General features: G+C 25.8%; 6 protein-coding genes across 8 annotated transcripts; 4 read left to right on the top strand and 2 right to left on the bottom strand.

Annotated features, from left to right (window-relative positions):
• Positions 1-568: 568 nt before the first annotated feature.
• LOC130671349 (neuronal membrane glycoprotein M6-b) lies at positions 569-3,436 on the bottom strand. 2 transcript variants are annotated; one of them, XM_057475189.1, is made up of 5 exons: positions 2,664-2,881; positions 2,300-2,436; positions 2,048-2,230; positions 1,795-1,945; positions 569-1,709 (listed from the first exon to the last, which is right to left on the bottom strand). In XM_057475189.1, the coding sequence occupies exons 1-5, from the start codon at positions 2,809-2,811 to the stop codon at positions 1,393-1,395; spliced, it is 936 nt and encodes a 311-aa protein (XP_057331172.1). In that variant the 5' UTR covers positions 2,812-2,881; the 3' UTR covers positions 569-1,392. The 2 variants fall into 2 exon arrangements, with proteins under 2 accessions (XP_057331172.1, XP_057331173.1); XM_057475190.1 differs by lacking the exon at positions 2,664-2,881 and adding an exon at positions 3,133-3,436 and having other exon boundaries at positions 572-1,709.
• A 952-nt stretch (positions 3,437-4,388) lies between these two features.
• On the bottom strand, positions 4,389-7,707 carry LOC130671615 (serine/threonine-protein kinase PLK4). The gene is made up of 9 exons (XM_057475621.1): positions 7,507-7,707; positions 7,339-7,434; positions 7,013-7,226; positions 6,820-6,932; positions 6,632-6,721; positions 6,278-6,553; positions 5,647-6,183; positions 4,970-5,551; positions 4,389-4,898 (listed from the first exon to the last, which is right to left on the bottom strand). Exons 1-9 carry the CDS (start codon positions 7,543-7,545, stop codon positions 4,536-4,538), a joined length of 2,310 nt encoding a protein of 769 aa, XP_057331604.1. The 5' UTR covers positions 7,546-7,707; the 3' UTR covers positions 4,389-4,535.
• Positions 7,708-8,300: 593 nt separating this feature from the next.
• On the top strand, positions 8,301-9,976 carry LOC130671457 (glucoside xylosyltransferase 1). The gene is made up of 2 exons (XM_057475357.1): positions 8,301-8,986; positions 9,056-9,976. The coding sequence occupies exons 1-2, from the start codon at positions 8,513-8,515 to the stop codon at positions 9,716-9,718; spliced, it is 1,137 nt and encodes a 378-aa protein (XP_057331340.1). The 5' UTR covers positions 8,301-8,512; the 3' UTR covers positions 9,719-9,976.
• Positions 9,977-10,646: 670 nt separating this feature from the next.
• LOC130671458 (PDZ domain-containing protein GIPC3) lies at positions 10,647-14,286 on the top strand. Of its 2 annotated transcripts, none has more exons than XM_057475360.1 (5): positions 10,647-11,514; positions 12,094-12,427; positions 13,204-13,300; positions 13,369-13,748; positions 13,821-14,285. In XM_057475360.1, exons 2-5 carry the CDS (start codon positions 12,098-12,100, stop codon positions 14,055-14,057), a joined length of 1,044 nt encoding a protein of 347 aa, XP_057331343.1. In that variant the 5' UTR covers positions 10,647-11,514; positions 12,094-12,097; the 3' UTR covers positions 14,058-14,285. The 2 variants fall into 2 exon arrangements, with proteins under 2 accessions (XP_057331343.1, XP_057331342.1); XM_057475359.1 differs by lacking the exon at positions 10,647-11,514 and adding an exon at positions 11,844-11,991 and having other exon boundaries at positions 13,821-14,286.
• An 851-nt stretch (positions 14,287-15,137) lies between these two features.
• Positions 15,138-17,729, top strand: LOC130671359 (succinyl-CoA:3-ketoacid-coenzyme A transferase, mitochondrial). The gene is made up of 6 exons (XM_057475204.1): positions 15,138-15,333; positions 15,675-16,481; positions 16,554-16,662; positions 16,752-16,968; positions 17,050-17,261; positions 17,341-17,729. The coding sequence occupies exons 1-6, from the start codon at positions 15,256-15,258 to the stop codon at positions 17,529-17,531; spliced, it is 1,614 nt and encodes a 537-aa protein (XP_057331187.1). The 5' UTR covers positions 15,138-15,255; the 3' UTR covers positions 17,532-17,729.
• A 433-nt stretch (positions 17,730-18,162) lies between these two features.
• LOC130671358 (uncharacterized) lies at positions 18,163-27,116 on the top strand. Its single transcript, XM_057475203.1, has 3 exons — positions 18,163-19,039; positions 19,399-19,508; positions 19,742-27,116. Exon 3 carries the CDS (start codon positions 19,821-19,823, stop codon positions 27,000-27,002), a length of 7,182 nt encoding a protein of 2,393 aa, XP_057331186.1. The 5' UTR covers positions 18,163-19,039; positions 19,399-19,508; positions 19,742-19,820; the 3' UTR covers positions 27,003-27,116.
• Positions 27,117-27,295: the final 179 nt, after the last annotated feature.

Here is a 27,295-nt window from a genome sequence, read left to right as displayed (position 1 = left end):
TTTTGCGCTATAAATACATAGTAGTAAAATCATATACTAATATAATTATGTATATATAATATTGTATAATATTCATAGATGTATAAAAGAACTATAAGTATAAGATTCTAAAATTTGTAAATACTTTGAATCATTGTGCTAAACTTATGTGGCCACAACATATTTGTTTTTGATTGTACATATTTTTTTTTTTTAATTAATAATTTTATTGTTAGATAAAGTTTAATAAAAAATTGGCTAATATGACGCATTTTTATAGTGGATATAATTTTTGTTATCATAAATTATTTCATTTCTAAATTTATATTTTTACAATTAAAATTCTAAAAAAATAATTTTAATTTTCTTTTGTAAATTTATTTATTTTTAATTTTTAATAATTTTGATTTAATAGTTGTTAATAGTTATTACTCCAATACAACCAAAATATTTTTGTGTTTTTAATTTACTACTTTATTTTTATATTAATATTAATATTAATATTAATATTAATAATAATAATAATAATAATAATAATAATAATAATAATAATAATAATAATAATAATAATAATAATAATAATAATAATAATAATAATAATAATAATAATATATAATGATTGACAATAAGTAGAATTATAATTACTTATTTTAGTAAAAAATAATTAAATCCATAAATAAAATGTGGCAAAATTTTTTTTATTTAAATTTATAATTATACTAACTGATATGCGCCACTTCACCATGTCCGTATCCATAAGAAAAAATAAATTTTAAATAAAAAATTTATTATATATTTTATTTTGTTAAATATATAAAAATAAAAAAATTAATTAAACTAATTATAAATGTTAAAATTGTGGAATGTAATAACTAACACATATAATACTTAGTAATAAATCGAAAATAAAAAAAGAGTAAATGCGTTAGAAAATATGAAACTATTACAAACACATTACTATAATTAATACTATACCATGTAAATCATCTGATTTACAGCAAAGTATGTAAGCAGCCAAAATTCTTAAATAATAAAAAAACAAATATAGATATGTCATAGAATGCTCTTTATAATTTATATAGAAATTCGACTGCTAACTCATAAATAAAGATTTATTTAAAAACAATTTTTTTTTTTATATAGAGTAATGGACGGCATAAATTTCCCGCAAGATCTTCCAGTTTAAAAGATATTTAATTTAGCGATAGAGTAAGCATTTGGAAAGTTTAGGTACTTTGATAACTTTGCCAAAATGTACCTATTATATATCTAACGGTAGACCTTACATATACACAATACAATAAGATATTATGTATATATTATATATTTTTTAATTCTTACTTATATTTTAAAGCAGAAGAAATGGGGAGACATTTAATTGGAGCTCAGAGAGAAGATCTCGCGGGCCGTATCCTAGAATCTATCTTTGCTATGATGATGAGAGCTCAAAGTATCCATACCATGTTGAGGAGAATCACCATCACCAGGATCTTGTAGATATTGAAGTTCTTGTAGCTCTTGGAATTTTTCGTGATCACGAATGTGTGCGTAATTTGCTGATAGACACATTAAATAATGAATAAGACTAAGTACTACTAACATGGAAGCAACTGTTGCTAAAATAAACATCACTTCAGCTTTCTCAACATAATCTTTACAAAATAATTTAACTTCTTGTGGTCCACATATTTTCATATCTTCATTTCTTGTATTGTTTGGAAACATAAAACCTAAAATAATTAATTTATTATAATATATTTTTATATTTAATATATTAAAAATTTTTTTTTAATCATTATTTTAATCAAAACTTACTAAATTGATTGAAGTCAATACAATCAGTATGAGATCCAACACGAGGATTTTCGCAAAGACCCCAAAATATTGTGAATATCAGTGTTGTGATAACTAAGAATGCAAAAATTAACAGCCAGGCGATTTGAAGTATATAAGTAATTACCATGAACTAAAACAATTACATAAATAGTTAATAAACCAAATAATAAGTTGTAATAAGTATTTTTTTTTATTTTTTGTATTGATATCAAGAAATAAATTAATTAATTACCACGGCACATGAAATCCGACCACCAACACGTGATCTCCAGGCTCGATAGACCTTGTGTCTTGTTGCTCCAGTTGCAAGACAGCCAACGCAAAGTATCATGAATCCCAAAGCAGCCATACTTGCAGCAATCGTTGCAAAAATTAACTGCAATGCTTCTAGCCAGCTAAGTCTTAAATTGAAGACCTTAAAAAAAATAATCATCAATAAATAAATAGTATTAATAATTTTATAAAACAATTGTTGTATAAATACCTGATTCATCATTAGAGTAGTCAATGTAGCAGCTCGATACATTGTACCACAAAATATTCCAACACCCAAACAACACATAATTGTTGCAATGAGTGTTGCGTACGGCACTCTGGTCATACAATCGTTACACATGTTCCCTAAAATAAACAAGTGAATAAATATAAAAAATTAATAATAATATTAATATTTTATGTTTTACTTAAATTAAAAAAATTAAAACTTATAAACAATGATTATGATAACAATGTATGTAGTGATGATTGCTCGTAATTTTAATTCAATGAACGGACACGTATACAAATGAATACTTCCTTCTTATGAATAATAATTAATTATTTAATTTAATTAAATCTAATAAGCTCACCATAAGATTTATCATCTAAATATTCATTATGAATACTTGTTTCGGAATATCTATCAACACTAAAATTACTAACAGCTCTTTTGTTTAATGGAATAACAACAGCACCACTTTCAGAATAACATCTTCTAAACCTACTATTTGTTGTCATTGTTTTAGATATAATTAAAATAAATAATAGAATAAAATAATTAAAACTGAACTTTCACTATTTAATAATATTATTTTATTTATTCATTTATTTTTTAACATAAAATTTAATAAAAGCCACAACGAAATAACTGAATCATGACTAATGTTAATAATAATAAATTTAATTGACTTTAGATAAGATTATATCACGGAAGAAAAATTTTTATTCGAAAATCTTATAATAATTGTACTATATATCTACTAGATAACATTATCAGTAAATATTTTTATATTAAATTATATATACAGATCAAAAACATGTTTTTAAAAATAGACTTACCCATTTTTTGATGTGTAAGTTCAGTCAAATAAATTGTTACAGGTTATTTTAAATGGGTGTGCTCTTTCTATTGAGTGCGTACTTCAGCGAGATTGTGATTTCACTAACTGTACCTTGGGCTCAACAATTAAACGTATAATTGACGTACACTCAAATGTCTCATAGATATGATATATATCATCCCACATAAAACTTGTTTATTAACAGATCCGGTCACGTCACGATTTTTATTTTATTTAAAATTCTTTCAATAATTATTCATGACGCTTATTTTTATGGAGTAATAATAATTAAAATTTTTTTTATAAATTCATAACAGATTTTTATAATTTATTATTATTATTATTATTATAATTTTTCATTTTTATTGTTATAAATATAAGTTAGATAATATAAATTATTAGCAATAGGTTTACAATTTATTGTTTGTTTATGTTACGTCTATTTTTGACGTTATAAATATTATTTAACGTTATGGATCAAGTAAATGAATTCAACATGGCGAGAAGATTGTAAGTTGTATACCTGCTCAGATTTACGTTTAATGTATATACTAGTGCAGTCGCAGTTCTTTATATACATTGTATATATATTCTCTTTATCGAACAGGTGAAAGTCCCAAGAGAATTGAAATAAAAAAAAAATAATAACTATAATTTAAATGACACATTAATGAAGTCAAATAATCGGTAGATTTATTTATACATATTATTTTAAATAATTAATTTTATTATATTATACAGAATTAATGTTATGAATTATAATATAAATGAATATGTGTTTGAAAGCAAAAACGTGGGAAGTGAAACAATAATTATGGAAATTGACACAGATTGTTTAGATGAGGTCAATGAATTATTTTAACATAGTTCCTTATATATATGTATTATTTTTATGAATTTTATGTATAAATTTATAAAGTTCTTTTATATTTAGAATTTTTAAAATCATTTTATTGCAATATTTTATGATATACAATAAAACAGTATAAAAATAATTATCAATTATGATAAAAGTTTTATTTAAAAATATTAAAATAATATGATTTACAAGTAAAATATTTGTTTTAATATTAAATATAATCTTTATATGCAATTACTTCTTAAAGACTAACGTTGAAAAAATTTTTTGAAAATTATTGTCATTTGATGAGTGTGAATATAGCAGACATCAGACAAATTTAAAATTATAAATAAATAGAGTAAATAATTAAAAAAAGAATATTTATAAAAAATGCACTTATTAATTTTTTAATTTTTCAAATGCGCATTTTTTCAAATTTTATTTTATTAATTATTTAGTCTATTTATTAATAATTTAAAATTTTCCTGATGTCTACTACATTCACACTCATGTCATTTGAATTGTAAAAAAAAAAAATAAAAATATAATAAAAAAATTGATCATCTTATATTTCGATGTTTCGGTTGTACTAAATGAGTAATGACTGTAGGTAAATGTCGTAATTTTTCCTTCACTTCATAAGGCATTTGAACATTTTGATGATGATTTTTTGAATATTTAGTAATCGCACCATTATCGTTTTCGTATAATACTCCACCACCACGACTATCTGGACGAACTGTTATTGCAGATCCATCTTTATACTCTATTTTAACGTCTCCATTTGGTAATTGAATTGCTACTCCAATTCCAGGAATAATGACTCTATTAAATGCATACTGTGATGAACGAATAGAAGTTGTTTTTTTAGATCTTGATGTTACTGCAGACATTACCGAACAAGTAGCATCAAATGAAGGCATCTAAAGAAATTAAAAAGATATTTAAATGATCGTATAAATTTAATAGATAATAAATAAATTTTTTAATTTACCACAGGTGGGCTATTTGTCATTCGTGATATATTTTCTTTTCCTTGCAAAGAAGGAATACTTCCAGCAGACAGAGGTTTCCGTCCAATAATTGCTGGAAAATACGAATGACCTGTAGCAGATTCTAATGAAGTTAATGTTGTTTCAAGAAGTAAACAACGTTTATAACATTCTCTGTAATGTTCATAATATTCTTCTAATTCATGTGGTACTTCTCCTTCTCCATAACTATTGCCAACTGAATCTGTTATTTTTACGACACCGTCAACACAGGTTATCTTAATACCATTATAAAAATGTATTTCACAATCTGGATGTGGTCCATTTTCCATAAATTGACATTTAGCACGTTCAGTATATAATGTTACTTTAGGTGTTTTTGCTTTAACAAGTTTAACAAATCTCGCAGCATAAATATATTTCCTATGATGTCGAGAAGGTAAACTTTCATATGAATAAATATTATCAGCACCATAAGAAGGTAATGGAGGTGGTTCATCACCAATTGGTGTAGATTCTTTTAATTTATAAATAGCAATTCGCAAACCATCACTTGATATTCTACAAACTTCCCCAATGCGTTCCTAATGAAATAAAATTTTAATTACAATTAATTAAAAAAAAAATAATAAAAATAGTTATATTTATAAATATTTAATTAAAATAATGAAAAAATTACCATATTGCTATTTTTTTTCTTTATAAATTCAATACACACTTCTCCACTATCTAGAATTGTAAGAACAGCATTTTTCGTACGATGTCTTGTCGGCAAAAGTCTTTGAGAATTTAAGGGTGGAATTTGTAATTTTGTGTTAACATCTTGATCTTTAAGACTTTCAATAGCTTGCTCTCGACATCTTTGTTTATCATTTTTCTGACGATTAATATCTTCACAACTGTTTTGAGAAGTTCGTGAAAATACTCTACTACGAGGTGGTGGTATACCTGAAAGTACAGATGTCTGCTCTCGAGAATAATCATTTCGCTTACTTTGATAGGCAAAGTTATTCTGATAATTGTTTCTTTCAGTTAAAGGATCACTTCTGACAGTAAACTGTGGTGCTAACGGAGTAGACATTGATGGTACCATCGAAGCACGCTCTTCTGAACGAGAGCGACCTCGAGGCATTCGATCAACTGAAGACATTGTTTTACCTAATCCTGAATCAGCCATTCTATCTCGCGATAATGCTCTGCTCAATAAAACTTTTTCCTAATAAAATTAAAAAAATATGTACATATATATACACATAAATCTAATATTATAATAATTATAAAAAATATTTAATAGGAAGTAAAATAATTACCTGGAATTTTTGATCATTGGATGTAATAAATGGATGCTTTAAAATATCACGTAATTCAATTCTATCATGTGGATTTTTTTTTAATAAACGACTTATTAAATCTTTTGCTTTGTCAGATAAATAAGATGGTATTGTATAATCAGCCATGACAACACGAGTCAAAGTACTTTTTACACCATCAGTATCAAATGGAGCTTTGCCTACTAACAAAGTGTACAACAAACATCCTAAACCCCATACGTCGGCTTGTGGGCCATGTGATGATCTTGTCGCGACCTATTAAATAATTTTTTTTTCTCATTAATTTTATCATTATATATAAAAAGCAGATAAACTATAAATTTGTGTTCTTACTTCAGGTGAAATGTAATTAGGTGTACCACATAAAGTCATATGATTTTCATTAGGTTTTGATAATGTTGCTAGTCCAAAGTCAGCTATTTTCTATGAGAATATTACAATTATTAATAATTAAAGAAAACAAATACAAAAATTTATTTAAACAGTATATTTTTTTTTTTATTAATTTTTTTTTTACTTACCACTTGCATGTCTGCAGTCAATAATAAATTAGAAGGAGACATGTCCCTGTGGAGTATTTTATGATTATGTAAATAAAGCAATCCCTCTAATACTTGTTTTATAACTCTGGCAGCTAAAAAATAAATTTACTTTTAATGAAACTAGTCAATAATATTTAAAATCAAATAAATAATATGATTTATATAAAGTTACCTTCATCTTCTGATAGCCCTTGAGGATAATGATCTTTTAAAAAACGTTGTAAATCTCCATTAGGACACAATTCTAGTACCATATAAACATAATTAGCATCTTCAAAATATGTATAAAGCTTTAGAATAGACTGATGTTTTAATCGTGAATGAATAGCTACTTCATCACGTACTCTGCCAATCATTCCATGGCGTTGCATTAAATTTTTGTCGATCTACAATAAAAACAATAGCTCATAAGTACATATGATGTTTTGTTTTGATGCAACAGGTAATTTAAAATATACGTTACACTCAAACCAAAAATTGATCAAAGTAAATACATACCATTTTGATCGCTACGTCTATTCTTGTATTTAAACATTTTGCTTTATAAACACATCCAAATCCACCCTTGCCCAGAAATTCAAGTACTTTGTAATCCTAATATTAACACATAAATAAATTATTTATTTAAGTATAAGGCATTTAAATGTAGAAATTTAAAATACTAACCTCGATATGCTCGCCGAATCCTTTGGACATCGGCGGCATCTCGGGAATTTTAAAATTAAATTTTTTTTTGAAACACTTATAAATTTAATTATTACTAAAAAATATTTGCACACTTTAGTGATAAATTTTTACACGTTTTCAAATTGGAGTTCAAAATAAAAATAAACAAAAACAGTATTACAATTCCATACACCCGCCATTGGATTTACTATTAGAAAATAAATTACGTTACAATTTAGTTTTAAAATTTACCGATAGAGTCTAGATTCTTGTCAAATATTATCTATAAACTATCTGCTTCAATTAATTTTTTTAATATGGAAAATTAACATCCCAAGTAAGATTTATTATTCATTTTTAACATTAAAAATGATAAGACTTTATTTATGATTTTCATAAAAATTTTTTTCATTATTTTTCAAGAATTTAAAATAAAAAAAACCACAAAATATTAATTATCTAAAAAATATCTTAAACACAAGATTATCTCTAAAAAATATTAATAAAATTTTGAATTGTAAAATTATCTGTCATCTTATCAGCTTATAACTTTATAAGATAATCCAAAATGGCGGAATGAAATTACACGGATTAAATTATTTAAAATTAAAACAATAATTGAAATTATTTTATTTATCTATAATTATTGTTAAAATACTATAAAAATTTTATATAAGAAAATATATAAATGTGACAACTATAAAAGTATTATTGATATTTTGTTATTAATAAAATAAAATAAAATCTGTAGTGTTTATAATTTGACACATTGTCATGTGAAAACAAAATAATAATAATAATAATAATAATAATAATAATAATAATAATGTTAAAAATGAGATTAATTTTTACTCGAACCTCAAAAAGAAATAAATAAAAAAAATGTTGAAAAGTTATTAGTGTTAATTAGTTGTAATAGAGATAAAAATGTTAACTATGCTTTTAAAATATTGCAATTATAATCAGTATTGTAAATAAAATAGCAATGCATAAAAAATAAGGAGCAATGAAATCAATCTACAGATTCATTATTATATTTATTTCAATTATTGGAATAATAATTATTTTAAATATTTTATCACAATCATCAAATAATAATGATAAAAATAATGAAGATTCAGTTACTTCAATGATTTTAAATCATCGAGATCCACATGATCGAGCACGTCTTAAAAAAGAATCTATGAAAATAATCAATCAAGAAGTTACAATTTGTGTTGTTGTTTGCGGCGATAGATTAGATGAATCACTTACAATGTTTAAATCTGCGTTAGTATTTTCAAAAAGGCCATTGAAATTAATTGTTATAGCTGAAGATGATTTAATTGTTGCATTTGATGAGAAATTAAGTGAATGGAAATATTTAACAAATAATTCATTCACATTTGTATTAAGACCTATACAATTTCCAAATAATAGTGATGTCTCAATGTGGAAAAAATTATTTAAACCTTGTGCTGCACAAAGACTTTTTTTACCGGTAATTATTACAATTAATAAATTTACTAAATAATAAAATTATATTAACATACATAAATATTAATTACAGGCTTTATTAAATGATACTGATGCAATACTGTACGTTGATACGGATACATTGTTTTTAGCACCACCAGAATTAGTTTGGGATGAATTTAAAAAAATGAACTCAACACAATTAGCTGCTCTAAGTCCTGAACATGAAGATCCTAATACAGGATGGTACAATAGATTTGCTAAACATCCTTATTATGGAAAACTTGGTGTTAATTCAGGTGTTATGCTGATGAATTTAACACGAATGCGCGAATTCAGATGGACAGATTATGTGATACCTATTCATAAAGAGTATAGATTAAAAATAACATGGGGTGATCAGGATATTATTAATATTATATTTCATTATCATCCAGAAAGATTGTACATTTATCCTTGCCGTTATAACTATAGACCAGATCATTGTATGTATATGTCTGTATGTACTAATGCAGAAACAGAAGGTGCATTAGTTATTCATGGATCGAGAGGTACGTTTCATTCACAAAAACAACCTCCTTTTCGGGCTGTCTTCCGAGCAATGCAACAGTACCAATTTGGTACTGATAAATATGAAAATTTATTTTTACCAATGCAAACTTATTTAATGATGGACGATAATTCTCATTGTGGTAAAGTCTGGAAGGTTTTTATAATACAACCTGAAATTTATATAGGCAATAATTATATTAACTAATTTATTGATGCTCAAATACGATGAGTTTTATATAAAAAAAAATTTTTTAAATGCAATTCATTAGTAAATAAAGGTTTTTTATACACAATTTATTTATGATTGCTACATTGTTTTAGGTAGCTATATTTTTAATTGTAATTTATTATATTATACAAACAAATTATGACAATTTATATACAGTAAAATATTAATAATAATAATAATAATAAATCGGTTAAAATGTTAATAGTACAGCGGATACTCTAAATAATTTTTTATACAAGTTTATTGTAAAGATCAGAATTTTATGTATAAAATAACGTAAACATTTTTTTTTATCAGACAAATATTTATCTGAGAATGAATTAAATTTTTGATAATATCGATGTCTTATTTTTGATATATCGTTTCTAATTATGATATAAGAATTTAATTAACATAAAATGTTATTATTTTTAGAGAAAATTGTTATCGTATATTCTAACTAACTGCCAATTTGTACTATCTTCATGATTGAAAATGTTAAAACTATAAATATTGATGTTTATAACGAGTGTTTTTATAATAACTATTAGAAGAAAGATAATACGTGGAAATACGGCATCGATATTTTAAAATAACAATTTTTTTTAAACATTGTATTATTTAGCTCTCTATAAACTACTGTGTACTTTAAATAAATAATAATTAAAAGCTAGTATCCAGTGATTTATCAATTTTTTGATGAACAGTATGAAATTTTTAAAACTCAATAACGTAATATATAATTTATATCGAACAAATACAGTTTTATTTAAATAATTAAAATTGTAACTTTGATAATTATTTTGCATAACTGTGATTTAAATAGGGTAAAGTCAAATTTATATTTCTTTATATTTAATCTAAGTATTTTATAAGTATTTTGTTATTACTATTAATGTTTTTTTGTACTAATATTTTTCTCTGTAATAATTAAATGACATTCGTAATAGTTGATAAAATAAATATCTGCTCACTATTAAGACTAAACACGTTTTCTAATTGATTTAAATAATTTAAATTTAATTTCCAATGGTGCTAATTAATGAGTGAGCTATTGTAATTCATTAATAATGAATTTAATTGATGTTTTTTTTTTTTTAATTTTGTTTTTTTTAAAGAGTAATGAGTAAATTATGGCTGTTGTGTGTTGAGAGTTGAAACGGTTGAGAGAATAAGAAAAATTGAGAGGGAGTAAGGTGAGGTACATACAACTATGTACCACGTACCAAGTTCTGTAGTTGGTGGGGAACTTGATCGTGAGAGATTCACGAGAGGGTCATGAAACAACTAGTAGTTTTGTATATTGTATGCTTTTTATTAGACTACAATTGTTAAGCCGTGTATTGAAAATGGAATTACAATAAAAAAAAAAATTACTGGTTTATCTTGTCGAGCTGAACAAGTGTTTTCTTAATAACGTTACATACATTGTTATATTTTATAAAATAAAATGTCTATAATTTTTGTTAGTTTTTTTTTAATTATTTAAAAATAATTACACATATATATGTATATAATTAATGTTTTTACAACGTAATAGTTACAAGTGCAATGAAAAAAAAAAATTCAATTATTATTGGATATGATAACAGATCTCTGATAAACTCAACATAGTCATGAAGATAAAAACGATAACACATATTTAGTTTTTTGTTCGTACAGTATAATTTTACACAATCTATTATGGAATACATTTATGTACACGGCTCTCAATTTTCGTGGGATGGTTTTTAATTAGTTTACTTCAACAGTTTATTACATTTAACAATACTTTTCATCAGATCAATTACAACGTATGTATATTTATTTATTTCTTTTATTAAAACAATTAAATACACATTGGAGCATTATCAATTGTAATTTTAAAGATAAGAATAATTTATTACATTAATAAAAAAAATACCATTAACTCGCGTTAGTCATATTAACTAAAATTAAATATACATATATAAAATTTGTGAAGTTAAGAAATGAAAATATTTTATAAATTTATTTTTAATCAAAATATAAATAGTAAAGTAAAATAAAAAAGTTTAAAATGATGATGCTGTTTTCTTTGAAGATATAATAATACTTCCTCCGTTTGTTGTTTACTGATGCAGAAACTTATATGATACGTTCAAGAATCATACGTCTTGATTATTATACAAGTTGCAGGATATTTAATTCGATAATAAGTATAATTTTTATCAAATAGTAAATAAACTGTAATAGTTCATTATTATTTTGTGATTGAAGTGATAATATGTTTACAATATTAAAATGTTCCGGTATAATTATAATTAAACTATACAATAAATAATTATTTAAAAATATTTAACATAATAATATTTATATTACATTATTTATTTATTTGTATATATTTTTCTTAGGAAAATGCCATTATTTAAATCCAAGACAATGTCAAAGAGTCCTGTTGCACAAGAGAAGACTACCGGTAACGGAGCTCATAATCATGAAGGTCATAAAACCGTGAGTAGCAGTAGTAGTAGTAACAACAATATAAATGGAACTGGTAAACGGGACAAGTTCGGTCATCAAGATCAAACAGAGTCAACAGATGATGATCAAAACTCAAGTAAAACACATCTGGTCTTTCGCTGTCAGTTAGCACATGGTAGTCCAACGGGATTTATATCGGGATTTAAAAATGTACGTGAACTTTATCAGAAAATAGCTGAGTGCTACGATATACCAACAAGTGAAGTAAGTTTTATCTTTATAACTATTGTTTTATCTTTACTACTTTTAAATCATAATATGAAAATCTTGTTTTACAATAATTACTTGTTGTACTGTCTGTATAGTCGTGTTGATATAGAAGCACATCATCATCAACATCTATCATACATCAGCATTATTTGATACCGGAAACATTGGTCATGGTTCATGACCCTGCCAGCGTTCCGGATATCCCTCTGGATTCTAAATTTACTTAACAATTTTTACACTCCTAAGCCTTTCTCCTCTCTCTTTATTTTTATTGTTATCATTGTTTTTAATTTATTTCTACGTTTTATTTTAAATTAATTGCATCACTGTGATATTGTGCTGTAATAAATATATATTTCAAAACAGTTTAGATAGGTCAATGATTTTAACAGTTACTTGTTAACACACTTAGTAATGCAGATAAATTGCGCAATTTACCATTCAGCTTCGGCTTGATATGTTTCACAGAATTTCTCTACGCGATTATATATTATCGTGACGAAAAAATTGTATTCATTAATATAAATTTAAAATAAACTTATTACTTAATTTTTATAATCAAAATAATATTTATTATTAATTGGTTTAATTGATTAATAATTATTAAGACATTAGATAATTAATTCACGTGAGAAGTGAATCAAACTGACCTTGATCTGAATACTAATTTAATTCAAAAAATTAATTATCTACTTTCTAAAGACAAATTTAATTAAATTATTTATATAAAATTAGTATTGTTCTATATCATAAAAATTTTGTTATTTTAGATTCTTTTTTGTACACTGAATACCCACAAGGTCGAGATGTCAGAATTATTGGGAGGACAAATAGGATTAGATGATTTTATATTTGCTCATCGAAAAAGTAAATAATATCAATTATTTTTATTTAAAAAAATAAACAACAATATTTCATCCTTTTTGATATTGCAGGTCGACCAAAAGAAATCGAATTAATAAAAACAGAAGATGCATTAGGATTAACGATTACTGATAATGGAGCCGGTTACGCGTTCATAAAACGAATAAAAGAAGGCTCAGTAATTGATAAAATTAAAGTAATTCAAGTAGGTGATCATATAGAGCGAATAAATTCAGAAAATTTAGTTGGTAGACGACATTATGAAGTTGCTAAAATGTTAAAAGAGATCCCTAAGGGTTCTACATTTACTTTAAGATTAATAGAACCTCAAAGAAGTGGATTTGGTAGTATTGGACCTAGGGGTGATATAAAAAAAGGTAAAAAATCTGGATATGGGTCTGGAAAAGAAACACTTAGGTTCAAAGCTGACGGTAGTACTCAAATTCAACAGGTAGTTATTCTATTTTTTTTTTCATTCATTTAAATAAATTTATTAATTATGTTCTTTTTTTTTTGTTTTCAGGTTGATGATTCATCAACAATTGGGGTTGAAAAAATAAATGACATTCTTGAAAGTTTTATGGGTATAAATGACAATGAATTAGCAACACAAATTTGGGAATTAGCTGAGGGAAAGTCCAATAGCATGGATTTTGCAGAAGCTATTGATAATTCCGATCTAGAAGCTTTTGGCTTTAGTGATGATTTTGTTATTGAGTTATGGGGTGCAATTACAGATGCAAGAAGTGGTCGTTTTTGATAATAAAAGAAAATTTTATTTTATACAATAATAATAAAATTATAATTATATTATATATAATTTAACTGTCGCATAAAAAATAATATATCTGCCATAAATGTTTATATCAATTCAGCTATTTATCATGGTCCATCAAAAAATTTTTATTTATATCATAATTTAATTCTTTTTTCTTCTTATATTATTATTCTTTACTTTTTATTTACAGAAACAATACTTACTTTGTGTTTTATAAATAAGTTAAAAGATTAAAATAACAATATTTAATCAAAATATAATAGTAAATATTTGAAATATAATTATAATTATAATTTTACGTTTTTTTTTACATTCATATGTACTGATATTTATTTTATCAAATTTATTGTATTTTTATTTTTAATTTGTAAATGTAAATAAATGATTAATTATTAATTATTGATTATAAATTAATAATTATTTATAATAAATTAAAAAATATGAATTACTGACATGATTATATACATTAATAAAACAAACTTAATCTATGGAAGATAAATGTGGCGTCTTTTTATAAACATAACAATCGTTTTTTCTTCTTTAATTTATGATTAAATAACGAAAAATAAAAAAAACGAGTATTTATTTATCTGGTATCAGGATAGAGGCATTGATCGTATAAGTTTTTTAAATTAAACGAGGAACTTTGTTGACCTCGAGCACTGTAAGCCGGTTTTTTTAATTTTAAATGAAATAAATTTATGAGTGTAAATCTAGCTGACATAAGACAAATTTTAAATTACAATTAAACAATTTAAAAAATACACATACCAATTTTTGAATTCTATAAATGTGCATTTTTTTATTTTTATTCAATTTACATTTTGTTCATTTATTTCAAAATTATAATAATTGCCAGTTTGCTACATTTATAATCATAATAAATTTTATCACTTTACTTCCATTAAAATTGAAAAAAAAAATTTAGCATTTTACAGAACTTATTCAGCCGTATCAAAATATAATAATATTCGATTTGTAAATATACATCTGTTTCTGACATATATTTAATTTTATTGTAGAGGATATTAATGAGTTACAAATCAGTTGAGCCAGTTGAGCTTCAGTCCTCAGTCTTGATTTTGCCGGTCAAGTGGCAAGACGTGTATACACTTAATATATTTCGATTAAAGAGATAATAAATATATAAAATAGGACGTTTAATAATTAATTATTAATAATGGTGTTAGGTATAATCAGTAGAAATATATATGTTAGATTTGGAGCTGGTTGTAGAAATAAATTACAAATAAATAAGGTAAATAAGATATATAACCTCAATTTACAAATAAAACATGAGTGTGAATGCAGCAGACATCAGTCAAATTTAAAATTATAAATAAGTAGAGTAAATAATTAATAAAATAAAATTTTTAAAAAATGCGCATTTTAAAAATTTTAAAATTAATAAGTGCATTTTTTATAAACATTATTTTTTAAATTATTTACTCTATTTATTTATACTTTTAAATTTGTCTGATGTCTGCTACATTCACACTCATAATAAAACTTATTTATTTATTTGTCTCCAGACATTTTAATATAAATTCACTTTTATTATTATTAAATGTCTACTAATTTAGTTTATTAATTTTTTAGACATGTGCTGTGAATTTTTCAATAAAAAGTGACACAGATGAAACGCAAACTGATAAAACAGAATTGAAAGCACCAGTTGGAGATGGAAAATATTTTAAATCTGTTGATCAAGCTATAACTGATATTCCTGATGGTGCTAAATTATTAGTGGGTGGTTTTGGACTATGTGGTATACCTGAAAATTTGATAAATGCAATCAGTAAGAAAGGATGTAAAAATTTAACAGTTGTATCAAATAATGCTGGTATTGATGATTTTGGTTTGGGAATACTTTTATCACAGCAAAGAATAAAACGAATGATTGCATCTTATGTTGGTGAAAATGCTGAATTTGAAAAACAATATCTTAGTGGTAATCTTGAAGTTGAATTAACACCACAGGGTACACTAGCAGAACGTATTAGAGCCGGAGGTGCTGGTATACCAGCATTTTTTACATCAACTGGTTTTGGCACGATAATTCAAGAAGGTAATGTTGTAATTAAACATGATGCTAATGGCAATCCTGAAATATCAGGTGAACCAAGACATTTTCAAGAATTCGATGGAAAAAATTATGTTATGGAAACTGCAATTACTGGAGACTTTGCATTAATAAAGGCATGGAAAGCTGATAAAGCTGGAAATTTAATTTTCAATAAATCAGCAAGAAATTTTAATCCTGTGATGTGTAAAGCTGCCAAAGTTACAATTGTTGAGGCTGAAGAAATTGTTGAAGTTGGTCAACTTGATCCTGATAATATTCACGTACCCGGAATTTATGTAGATAGAATTATTAAAGGACGTAATTATGAAAAGCGTATTGAAGTAAGAAATAAATTATTAATTTTAATACTACACAGATTAAAGTTGTATTATTAATTCTTTAAATTTTTACAGAAAATAAAAACTAGTTCTTCATTAAAATCGAAAAAATCAACGCCAGCAAGTAAAGCTAGAGATAAAATTATTCGACGTGCTGCTTTAGAATTTAAAGATGGAATGTATGGTAAGATACCAAGTTATCAAATAATCACTCATTAATTCATTTTTACACTAATGGTGTTTGATAACGATTTTTTTTTTTTTTTATAATAGTTAATTTAGGTATTGGAATGCCAATGTTAGCTGCTAATTACATTAAGAAAGGCATGAATGTGACACTTCAATCTGAAAATGGAATTTTGGGCCTTGGTCCTTATCCAGATGAAAATCAAGTTGACCCAGATTTAATAAATGCTGGTAAAGAATCAGTAACTGTTGCTCCCGGTGCATCTTTCTTTGGCAGTGATGAAAGCTTTGCTATGATAAGAGGGTAAAAAGTCACAGCAAGTTAAATTTAAATGAAAATAAAAAACGATTGTTAAATATTGTAATTATTATTTTATTTGTACAGTGGTCACATTCAATTGACAATACTTGGAGGTATGCAGGTATCTAGGAATGGAGATTTAGCCAATTGGATGATTCCTGGATCGATGGTCAAGGGTATGGGTGGAGCAATGGACTTAGTTTCTGCCGCAGGAACAAAAGTGGTTGTCACGATGGAACACACAGCTCGTGATGGCAGCCCTAAAATTTTAGAAGCTTGTACATTGCCTGTCACCGGTATTTATTTTTATAAAAATTTTCTTATAATACGTACTTTAATTTATATGTAAATCATGTAAATATATTTTATTTTCAGGCCAACAATGTGTCGATTTAATTATTACGGATTTGGCTGTTTTCGAAGTTATTGAAGGCGAAGGCTTACGATTGATTGAATTAGCTCCTAATGTTGATATCAGCGAGGTTGTTAGTTCAACCGGTTGTGAGTTTTCTGTTGCTGATGATCTTAAAGTTATGGGACAAATATCTATGGATGATGAAAGCTAAATTTTTTTTTAAAAGAAAAAATTTATTACAGCATTTTTAAAATATTAATTTATAACCCAATAAATATGATATATTGTAAAAAAAAATTGTATATTTTGTAAAGTACAATAGAAGTATTATTTTGTACATTATTTAAAACAAAACGTTTTTGAATTAGCAAATTAATACATATATATATATTAATCAACTTAATTATTACCACAAATAGAAGTGTAAGAAAACTCGAAATTTAAAATATTTTTTATTTTGTCAGATAAATTACATGATGAGACAAGTTAAAATGTGCAACTCTGTCTAATTCAAGGTTCATTAAACTTTTATTAAGTATTTTTCTAATTATAAGTCAATTATTTTTTGTCTTCTGATACATACCTGTTTTTTATTAACTGTAATAATTGTTGAGGCTGAAGAGATTGTTGAAGTTGGTTAACTCGATCCTGATAATATTCACGTTCCTGGAATATATGTAGATAGAATTTTTAAAGGACAAAATTATGAAAAATATATTGAAGTAAAATTCAAATATTTATGAACTTCATTACTATTGTGTTAATATATTAAATATTGTTACTTAGATGATTCAAACTATAAATCAGTCAAAAACCACCAATAACTAAAGCAAAAAAAGGATTATTCGACATACTGCACTAGAATTTAAGGATGGGTGATATAGTAACTATTGACATTAAATTGTTATTTACATATAATTTATTTAAATATAGTTTAAATCTCAAAGAGCTAATCTAGGTCTCCGAATACCAACGTCAGCTGCTAATTATATTTTTCTTGTAAATTTCTATTAATTTTTCAAAAAATGGAGGTTTAGCTAAGTGAATGGTTCCTAGATCAATGATTGCAGGTATGGATGGACCAATAGATCTAGCTGCGGCTCCAAGAACAAAAGTAACAGTGACAATGAAACATATAGCTCGCGATAGCAGCCCTAAAATTTTGGAAGTTTGAGCATTGCCTTTGACAGAAAATAAAATAATTTTAACTACATTTATATGTATGTTATATTTTATTATTAAGTCCAACAACATGATTTTTAAAGATAAATGGTCTTAATTTTTTAAATCGAATTATGTTATTTTAAATCGAAAATAAGTAATATTCTTCATGTTTTCGATTATAATAAAAAAGTGCCAAGTTTTACGTATTTATTATTTCTTTATTCAATTTTTTAAAATTAAGGCGGTACTACACTTTGTTCTAAGCAAGCGCAAAGCTTGTCCAGGACTTGACTTGCTTTCTCCCGCCTAACTTTGCTATCGAATCAGAATATTTAAAAATCTCACCGCCTAGAAGGCAATGAAAATAATACCTAACAACAGCATCAAGTGAAAATCGCGTCTTTATTCAAACTTATCTGGCAAGTACTTCACTTGTTTTTTACGTTGCAATTTTAATTACATTATTGTATTGTTTGGTGTTTCTAAAAAAATAATAAAATGGAAAAAGATTTTCATTCTCTATGTATATATTGACGGAATAAAATGATACTGAAGGTAATAGATATTAAGTTTTTTTTTTCTTTGTAAATCAAACAATTAAAAACTGACAGAAAAAAAAATATTTAAAAATGCGTCTTAAAAATTTTTATAAATTTATTTTTTCGGCATATTTAAAAAAATTTATTTTGATGAAAAGTGAATCATTAAAACACTAAAATTGCCGAATGTCTACTATTTTTAGCATCATATCGAAGATAGTTTAATTTTTTTCGTTAGTTGGTATCTAATTTAATTGCTCAATAATTAAAAGTATAATTATTATTAATTCGAAAATATAAATAATAATAATTCATTTGTTAAGTGCGCAGTTATTATATATTCCGATCTTTATTTGTTTTGGAATTGCATTACAGTAACTGGATGGCGTCATCGTAGTTTAGTTGATACCGCACGTTGAGTCAAGATTTTATTCCGGCTTTTTTTAATCAGTTATATTGTACAATATAAGTTATTCAACAATAAGGTAATAAAACCATAATTATTCACTTTATGCAAACAATTAATAATTTTTTTATTTTTAAAAAAACAAATTCAATATTATAAAAAAAAAGAAGTTTTTTTAAATGTTTATGAAGAACTTTTAAAAATCTGTGTATATTTTTTAAAATAATTTGTTTATAGAAACAAAAAAATTCTTGAATGTCTACTACTTTCACCATCATTTGTATATAAATTAAAATTTTAATATATTTTTAGATTTGATAAGGTGATGACTAAATAAATCAGTTAAGTAATCTGATACTTTATCAAGAGCATTGTTGTCATATATGTTACGATGCCTTCGCAGAACGATGTGGACACTCCGAGTTTATCGGACTTTAACTCACTCGTTTCCTCTTCAAAAGAAGAATTTATAGAGATGTATAAAAAATATGACAAAATTCAGGCAGCAAAGCTTCATTCACAAATTTCAACTGAAATAGCTAATACTATCACCGAAGCTGATGACATAAATAATTTTAAACGATATTTCAAATTACTTGATCTCATCAAAGATTTTGAAGATAAGAAGAAGATCCTGAAGAATTTCAACGAGAGCATTGATAAGTCACTTAAAAATTCTAATTTTATTATTCTTGCTTGCAAATATAATAGACATCAGATTTTAAAATATACATTTGAAAACAGTACCACAAATATTGATAAATGTTTAATTAACCTGGAGGATAAAGATGAAGAGAATCACAATGCTTTTTATTACGCTATACGCGTTGGTAATTGTAAGCTCATTGAAACTCTTCTGGATTTTTGGCCTTCCCAGTATTTAATACATTCAGATAAAGTATACGAACATCTGGCTCAAGCGTACGAAGAATTAAAATTAAAAAATGTTGTATTATCAGATGAAGTTATAACGTTTGTTGAAAAACGATTGATTAATTATAGATTTTATTCTGACGGTTCGGATAAGGTTAAAAATATAAAAATTTCTCATTGCGATATAATAGAGCGGATTGAATTGGTGGTTGGTAATATAAATTCACTTAAAGCTGAATTTTTGAATATAAATAAATTAGATGAAAAATTTTTTCTTCGTGCAAGATTTATTGTTCAGAATATAAATATTTTAAAACGTCAAATGAAATTTACATATTGTAAATTACCCTGGGAAGAAATTGAATTTTGTTTAATTGCGTATATTAATTCTGAACAAAAAACTAAAATGCCAATTTTTAATTTTTTTTTAAGTAAAAGTAAACTACTGAATCATCTTGATATTTTTTCAAATAAACTCAATAATGAAAAAGTTACTATTAATGAAATTTCTATTAATAGACTGTTGACTTTACCAAGATGTACACGTGAAAAAGGTATTGATGATATTGTTAAAGTGAATCCAGAGTTTAAGGAATTATATAATGATTATAGGCAGCTAAGAGATACTTATTCTTTGGAAATAATTAATCAGTATTTAGACTTGTCATTATTTGCGGATGCCAGTGAAAAAGAAGGGCAATTAGTTATAACAAGAACTTTACAAGTTATTGGAGAATATGTAAAGAATACATGGGAATCGCCAAAAATGTCAGAATTTACAAGTCAATTAGTACTTTCATCGTTGCCCTCAAATACACGACAAATTATTATTGACCTACGTAACTCATTATCTCACAATCATTCTCAATCACAAAGACTTAACATAGAAAATGATTATTCTAAAAGTAATTTTTTTTCAAACATTCAAAATGACACTAAAGTTATTAGTTCTGTAATAAAAAATATTCTTTATAAAACTCAAACTCATCATATTGCTACACTTTTGAAAACTATTGCTTCGAGTCAGACTAGAAATGATATAAAAAGTGCATTGGAAACGTTTGATTTTGAAATAAACTCCACTTGGTTTAAAGATAAGTTCAAATTTGACGAAAATGATTCTTTACAAAAATTAATCGACAAATTAAATTCTATTATAACAAATAAAACTTCTCGTGAAACTTTATTATTTGATAAATTAAAACAAATGTCAAAGCATCTTTACTCTTCAGAAAATGATTTCGATTATACTTCTAAACTACTACTATTAAAAGAGATGCGTAAGCGTATTAATGACGATAATATAAATGAGAATAGTATCAAAGAAATAATATATTTTGCTAATCGAGCTTTGATAACTATGTCACCAGATATTGATTTAAAAAATTTTCAAAAAATTATTTTTAACACATTATTTAAGATAGTAGATAGTAGCGGATCTAGAATTTCATCTGAACAGTATGATTATTTAATGCAAGTTATCAATACTATTTTTACTCGAATAGGATTTGGTATGCATAATATGAAATGGCTTGAAGAATTACGCGATAAGTTGTATAAAAGTAACTATTCACGGGATTCGAATAAAATAAATAACGTAGATGATTTAAAAGAAAATAAAAATTCATCTGAAAGATCAAAACAAGAGTACATCTTAAAATTATCGACATTGAAAAATATAATTGAAAATAATAATTTAAATAAGGATCTTACTATTTATCAGAAGAATAAAAAACTACAGGCAGTAATTGAAATGCTGGTGTTAGATATAATGTCTATTTTAGATGGTTCTAAAAATATTTTAGTTGATAATCATCTACTTTTAGATAAATCAGCACCTCTATTGATTGGAAAAAATTTGCGAAATCATTTAGCTCACGGCAATGCTCTTATTGACATTCTGTTATTTGATTCTTCAATAGCAATATTTTTAAATGCTACAAAACTTATTACGGATAATGTTATTGAGTGTAATAAAAAAGTAGGTAAAGTAATACAAAATAATTTAACTGAATTAAAGTCAAAATATGAACAAGATTTAATGACTGTTATTAATCAAGAAGCTATGTTTGAATCACTGGAACAGGGCGATTTCGATACTTTTAAAAACACTTTAGCCAGAGGGGCTGATATTCATGCTAGAAATTATCGTTTATGGACTGCGATGCATTTTGCCGCTAAAGGATCTAATTTGGAAATAATAAAATTTATTCTTGATCAAAAAGTTAAAGTCAACGTGAAAGATATTAATGGCCAAAATCCTTTACATGTAGCAGCCGAGTATGGACGAACCGATATCGTTAGATTTTTTGTATCGAAAAAAATTTCAAGTATTGATGTCGTCAATAATTATGGAGAAACGCCATTACATATAGCAGCTCAACGAGGCCACCGAGAGTTAGTTGAAATTTTACTGAAAAATAATTGTAAAATTAATATTTTTAATAATTCTGGCTATATGCCGTTGCATTGCGCTGCGTTGAATGGTTATGAGGATGTTGTGAGAGTGTTATTGAAAAAAGAAAAGAACGTAGATCACAGCAAATCATTTGATGGCATGTCCATATTACATTTAGCTACTGAGCATGGACACACAGATCTTGTTAAATATTTAGTCAATCTTAAAGCTGATGTAAATACCAAGACAGGAAGAAATGAAGCACCTTTACATGAAGCAGCTCTCAACGGTCATTTAGAGATAGTAAAAATTTTAATTTCTAACAAAGCTAATATTAACATTGTCTCTGTTGATGGACTTACACCTCTGCATAATGCTGTTGAAACCGGGCGTGAAAAAATAGTGGAAATTTTACTTCAACACGGTGCTCAATTAAATAGTATTTATAGTCCTGATAACTATGCAGCAATAAATCATGCAGCTAAATATGGTCATCTTAATGTTCTTAAAATTTTATTAAAATATGGAGCAAAAGTTAATATTGAAACTAAAAGAAGAATGACACCATTACATTTTGCTGCTTTGTATCAACATTTAGAACTCGTAGATGTGTTAATAAAAAATAAAGCACTACTCGATGTTAAAGATATTGAGGGTCTCACTCCATTACATTTTGCTTGTATAAAAGATAATGAGCAAATTGCTAAATTGTTATTGGACAATGGTGCATCAATTAATATTAAAGATAATAACAATCAAACACCTTTACATGTAGCAGCTAGTTATGGTCAAATAGAAGCCGTGAAAGTTTTGATAGCTAAAGGCGCCAATTGTAATTCAAAAGATATTAAAGGAATGACTCCATTATCTTTAAGTTCACAAAATGGGCATGCAGATATAGTTAAATTTTTAATTGATCAAGGTGTTGATATAAATAGTAAAAATTTTAATGGCGAGACTTCACTATTTGAAGCAGCTTGTACTGGTCATGAAAAAATTGTTAAAATGCTAAAAGAAGCCGGTGCTGATGTTAACGTTACAGATTTTAAAGGAGCTTCAGCGTTATATATAAGCGCGTTTGAAGGCCATACAAAAGTAGTAAAATATTTACTGTATGTAAATACTAAAACTGATATTAAAGATGGCAGTGATCTAATTCCGCTTCATGCTGCTGTTGAAGGTAACCATCAAGAAATTGTTAAAATTTTACTTCAAAAATGTTCAGTTGATATTGTTGATAAACAAGGCCGTACTCCGTTAATGATTGCGGCTAAATTTAATCACGTAGAGATAGTAAAACTGCTAATTAAACACGGAGCGAATGTAAAAGCCGGAGTGGTGCAGCCTTTGGTAATAGCAACAACTTGTGGACACAAAAGTATTGTGGATATATTTCTAGAACATAGAGATATTAATGTGAATGATTTAATACAAGGTACAAAAATGAATTTGCTACATCTAGCAGTTAGTTCCAACCACAATCATATTGTTGAGACATTGATAGCTAATAAAGCAGATGTTAATGCTAAGTGTCTCAATGGAACACCACTTTTTGAGGCAGCAGTAAAAGGTTACACGGACATCGTTAATACTTTGTTGAAAAACAAAGCAGACCCGGATATTCAAGATGATGATAAACGAACAGCTTTAGAGTTTGCAGTGTCAAAAGGACATCTTGAAATCGTTAAATTATTGTTTCAACATACTAAAATGAAAATAAATAATAAAGGAGTAAACAATTTTACAATGTTACACATTGCAGCTCAAGAAGAGTGTTTAGATGTTGTAAAATACTTAGTTGAAAAAGGTGCAAATGTTACTGCTGCCAATGCTTTTGGTTCGAAACCTATTCACATTGCGGCTCGAGAAGGTTACAAAAGTATTGTAGAATATTTTTTGAGTATTGGAATGAGCATTAATAGTTTAGGTGACCGAGATCGAACGCCGTTGCATTTCGCGGCTGCAACTAATAAAAAAGAAGTTGTGGAATATTTAATAAGCCAGAAAATTGATGTCAATATTCGTGATCTAGATGGAATATCACCATTACACATCGCTGCTCATTTTGGAAGTAAAGAAACTGTTGAAACTTTATTGAATAATGGAGCGGCTTATAATATTTTTGACAACATCAATAGAACACCACTAGAAATGACTACTTATCGTACCGTAATTAAAATATTAACTGTCGTTGAAAATTTATTTGAAGCTGTCAATCAAAATAATTTAGATAATTGTAAAAGTTTGATTAATCAAGGAGTGATAATTAACGTAGTAAATAAAGAGTTATTTAGTCCATTGCATTATGCTTCTTGGCATGGTTTTACAGAAATAGTTAACATCTTGCTGATAAATCATGCGAATCCTAATATTGCAGCTAAAAATGGTTCCACGCCTCTCCATTATGCTGCGAAATTTGGACATCTTGCAATCGTTAAACTTTTACTATCACATGGTGCTATTTACGATGTTAAAACTATTAAAAATAATAAACCAGTGGATTTATCAGATAAATCAGATATTATTAAAATTTTAAAATTAATTGAAAAATTATTTCTCCAAGTAGAAGCTCGTGACACGACGGTAATTAAAGAATTAAGGAAAATAGAAGCTTCTGACATAAAAATGATAACTAATGCTCGGAATAGCAAAAATGAAACGTTAATAGTTGCAGCAACTAATAATAATTTTCCGGATATTGAAAGTCTTAAATTTGGATTTCTTGATAATATATCATTGCAAATAAATAAAGCTAATAAATTATTTGCTCAAGAAAAATATTCAGAAGCTTTGATTGTATTTAAATCAATATATGAAAAACAGAAACAAATTTTAGGGCCTGATAATCTAGGAACTTTAGATATTCAACTGGAAATAGCACAATTAAATTGCTCCCTACATAATTATGAAGAAGCTTTAAAAATTTATCAAGAAATTTATACCAAACAGAAAAAATTATTGGGTGTAGGTAGTAAAGATACATTAAGAACTAGAAGTATGATGGGTTTAGTTTTTTATAAATTAGGAAGAAATGAAGAAGCGATTGATATTTATAGAGATACGTTTGAGAAGCAAAAAGTATTACTGGATGCAAATGACGAAAATTTACTTTACACTCAATCTCACATGGCATTAGTATTAATGGCTTTAAATAAATTTAGTGAAGCTTTAAAAATAAATTATGAGATTTTTAAAAAATACAAAATGAAATTCGGTGCTAATGATTCCAGAGTTTTAGTAGTACAAAATAATATAGCAAAAGTACTAGCTCATCAAGGAAAATATGAAGAAGCTTTGAAAACGTATGAGGATGTTTATCAGTTAAGAAAGAAAGTTTTAGGACAAAATCATTCCAACACTTTGAGAGCTCTTTACAACAAAGTTGAAGTTTATGTTTTACAAAAAAATTATGACCAAGCAGTTTCTTCATGCCAACAAGTACTCGATATTCAAAAGAAAATATTGGGAATTAATCATTTAGATACTTTGAACACTCAAGTTCAGCTAGGGAATATATTTTTCCAACGAAACGACTTTTATAAAGCATTAAAAGTTTTTAAAGAAGCTTTTGAACGAATGAAAATAGCTATTGGATCAAATCATCCCGATGTCTTGAATTTGTCTAAAAACATAACATTAATTACACGAGCATTAGAATCTGGCGGAGATTTTAATCAACTGAAGAATATTGAAAATAAAATTATTTCTGAATCAGCCAATGACAAGAATTTGATAAAAAATTTAATAGAAAATGGAATGGACATTAATAGTAAAGATGGAAATGGATTTACATTTTTACACTATGCAGTTAATAATGGTGATATAGATATTGTTAAATTTTTGATAAAAAATGGCGCTAATTGCACTTTAAGTTCAAACAAAGGCAATACGCCATTGCATTGTGCCGTCTCAAAAAATAATGAGATAATTGTCGACATTTTATTGAAACACGTAAAAGAAATAAATAATACTAAATTACATTCGTTTATTGATTGTAAAACAACATCTGGTGGAATGACGTGCATGCATGTTGCGGCGAAAAATGGTTTTGAAGAAATTGTCAGATTATTGTTAAAATATGGAGCAACTTATGACGCGAGAAATTTTATTGGCAATAAAACGCCTCTTGATATTTGTGAAAATAAAAATATCATTAAACTATTAAAATTTCTCAATGAACTTTTTAATGATTTAAAAACTAATAAAAGCGTTATGATTTCTAAATTAAAAAACCTTACGGTCAATGAATTGGAAATAATTAAAAATGCACGTAATTGCGATAATAATACATTAACATATTAGTGTGTATATGTTTGTTCACACGTATATATCTAACAATTTTTGAAGAAAGTAATTTTTTTTTTTTTAACTAATAATAAATATTCATTACTTTTTTTTTTCAATATCAACTAACAGTTCCAGTTTTTATTTAAAAATTTGCTTTTTTTTTCTATTATCAAGTATAAAAATATATTTAATGTTTTGTTTTTTTATGTATCATTACTTTAAGTATTTTATGAATCTGATAATAAAATTTACGAAAAAATAAAAAAAATAAAACTGTTAAATTTTTTATAAAATATAAGTAAGTTTGT

Source organism: Microplitis mediator, chromosome 7 (genome assembly GCF_029852145.1).
Source record: "Microplitis mediator isolate UGA2020A chromosome 7, iyMicMedi2.1, whole genome shotgun sequence".
NCBI classification, from domain to species: domain Eukaryota; kingdom Metazoa; phylum Arthropoda; class Insecta; order Hymenoptera; family Braconidae; genus Microplitis; species Microplitis mediator.
The sequence above is the reverse complement of the archived record's forward strand: the minus strand, read 5'-3'. Positions and strand labels throughout refer to the sequence as shown.

Coding starts and splice junctions, on each gene's coding strand:
- LOC130671349 (XM_057475189.1), bottom strand. CDS start 2,811: ATGACAACAAATAGTAGGTTTAGAAGATGTTATTCTGAAAGTGGTGCT. Junction 2,231..2,299: donor CTACTCTAATGATGAATCAG/GTATTTATACAA, acceptor ATTTTTTTTAAG/GTCTTCAATTTAAGACTTAG. Junction 1,946..2,047: donor GTCGGATTTCATGTGCCGTG/GTAATTAATTAA, acceptor TAATTGTTTTAG/TTCATGGTAATTACTTATAT.
- LOC130671615 (XM_057475621.1), bottom strand. CDS start 7,545: ATGCCGCCGATGTCCAAAGGATTCGGCGAGCATATCGAG. Junction 7,435..7,506: donor GATTCGGCGAGCATATCGAG/GTTAGTATTTTA, acceptor TGTTAATATTAG/GATTACAAAGTACTTGAATT. Junction 7,227..7,338: donor TAGACGTAGCGATCAAAATG/GTATGTATTTAC, acceptor TTTTTATTGTAG/ATCGACAAAAATTTAATGCA.
- LOC130671457 (XM_057475357.1), top strand. CDS start 8,513: ATGAAATCAATCTACAGATTCATTATTATATTTATTTCAATTATTGGA. Junction 8,987..9,055: donor CACAAAGACTTTTTTTACCG/GTAATTATTACA, acceptor TATTAATTACAG/GCTTTATTAAATGATACTGA.
- LOC130671458 (XM_057475359.1), top strand. Junction 12,428..13,203: donor ACGATATACCAACAAGTGAA/GTAAGTTTTATC, acceptor TTGTTATTTTAG/ATTCTTTTTTGTACACTGAA. Junction 13,749..13,820: donor GTAGTACTCAAATTCAACAG/GTAGTTATTCTA, acceptor TTTTGTTTTCAG/GTTGATGATTCATCAACAAT.
- LOC130671359 (XM_057475204.1), top strand. CDS start 15,256: ATGGTGTTAGGTATAATCAGTAGAAATATATATGTTAGATTTGGAGCT. Junction 16,663..16,751: donor ATTTAAAGATGGAATGTATG/GTAAGATACCAA, acceptor TTTTTATAATAG/TTAATTTAGGTATTGGAATG. Junction 16,969..17,049: donor AGCTTTGCTATGATAAGAGG/GTAAAAAGTCAC, acceptor TTATTTGTACAG/TGGTCACATTCAATTGACAA.
- LOC130671358 (XM_057475203.1), top strand. CDS start 19,821: ATGCCTTCGCAGAACGATGTGGACACTCCGAGTTTATCGGACTTTAAC.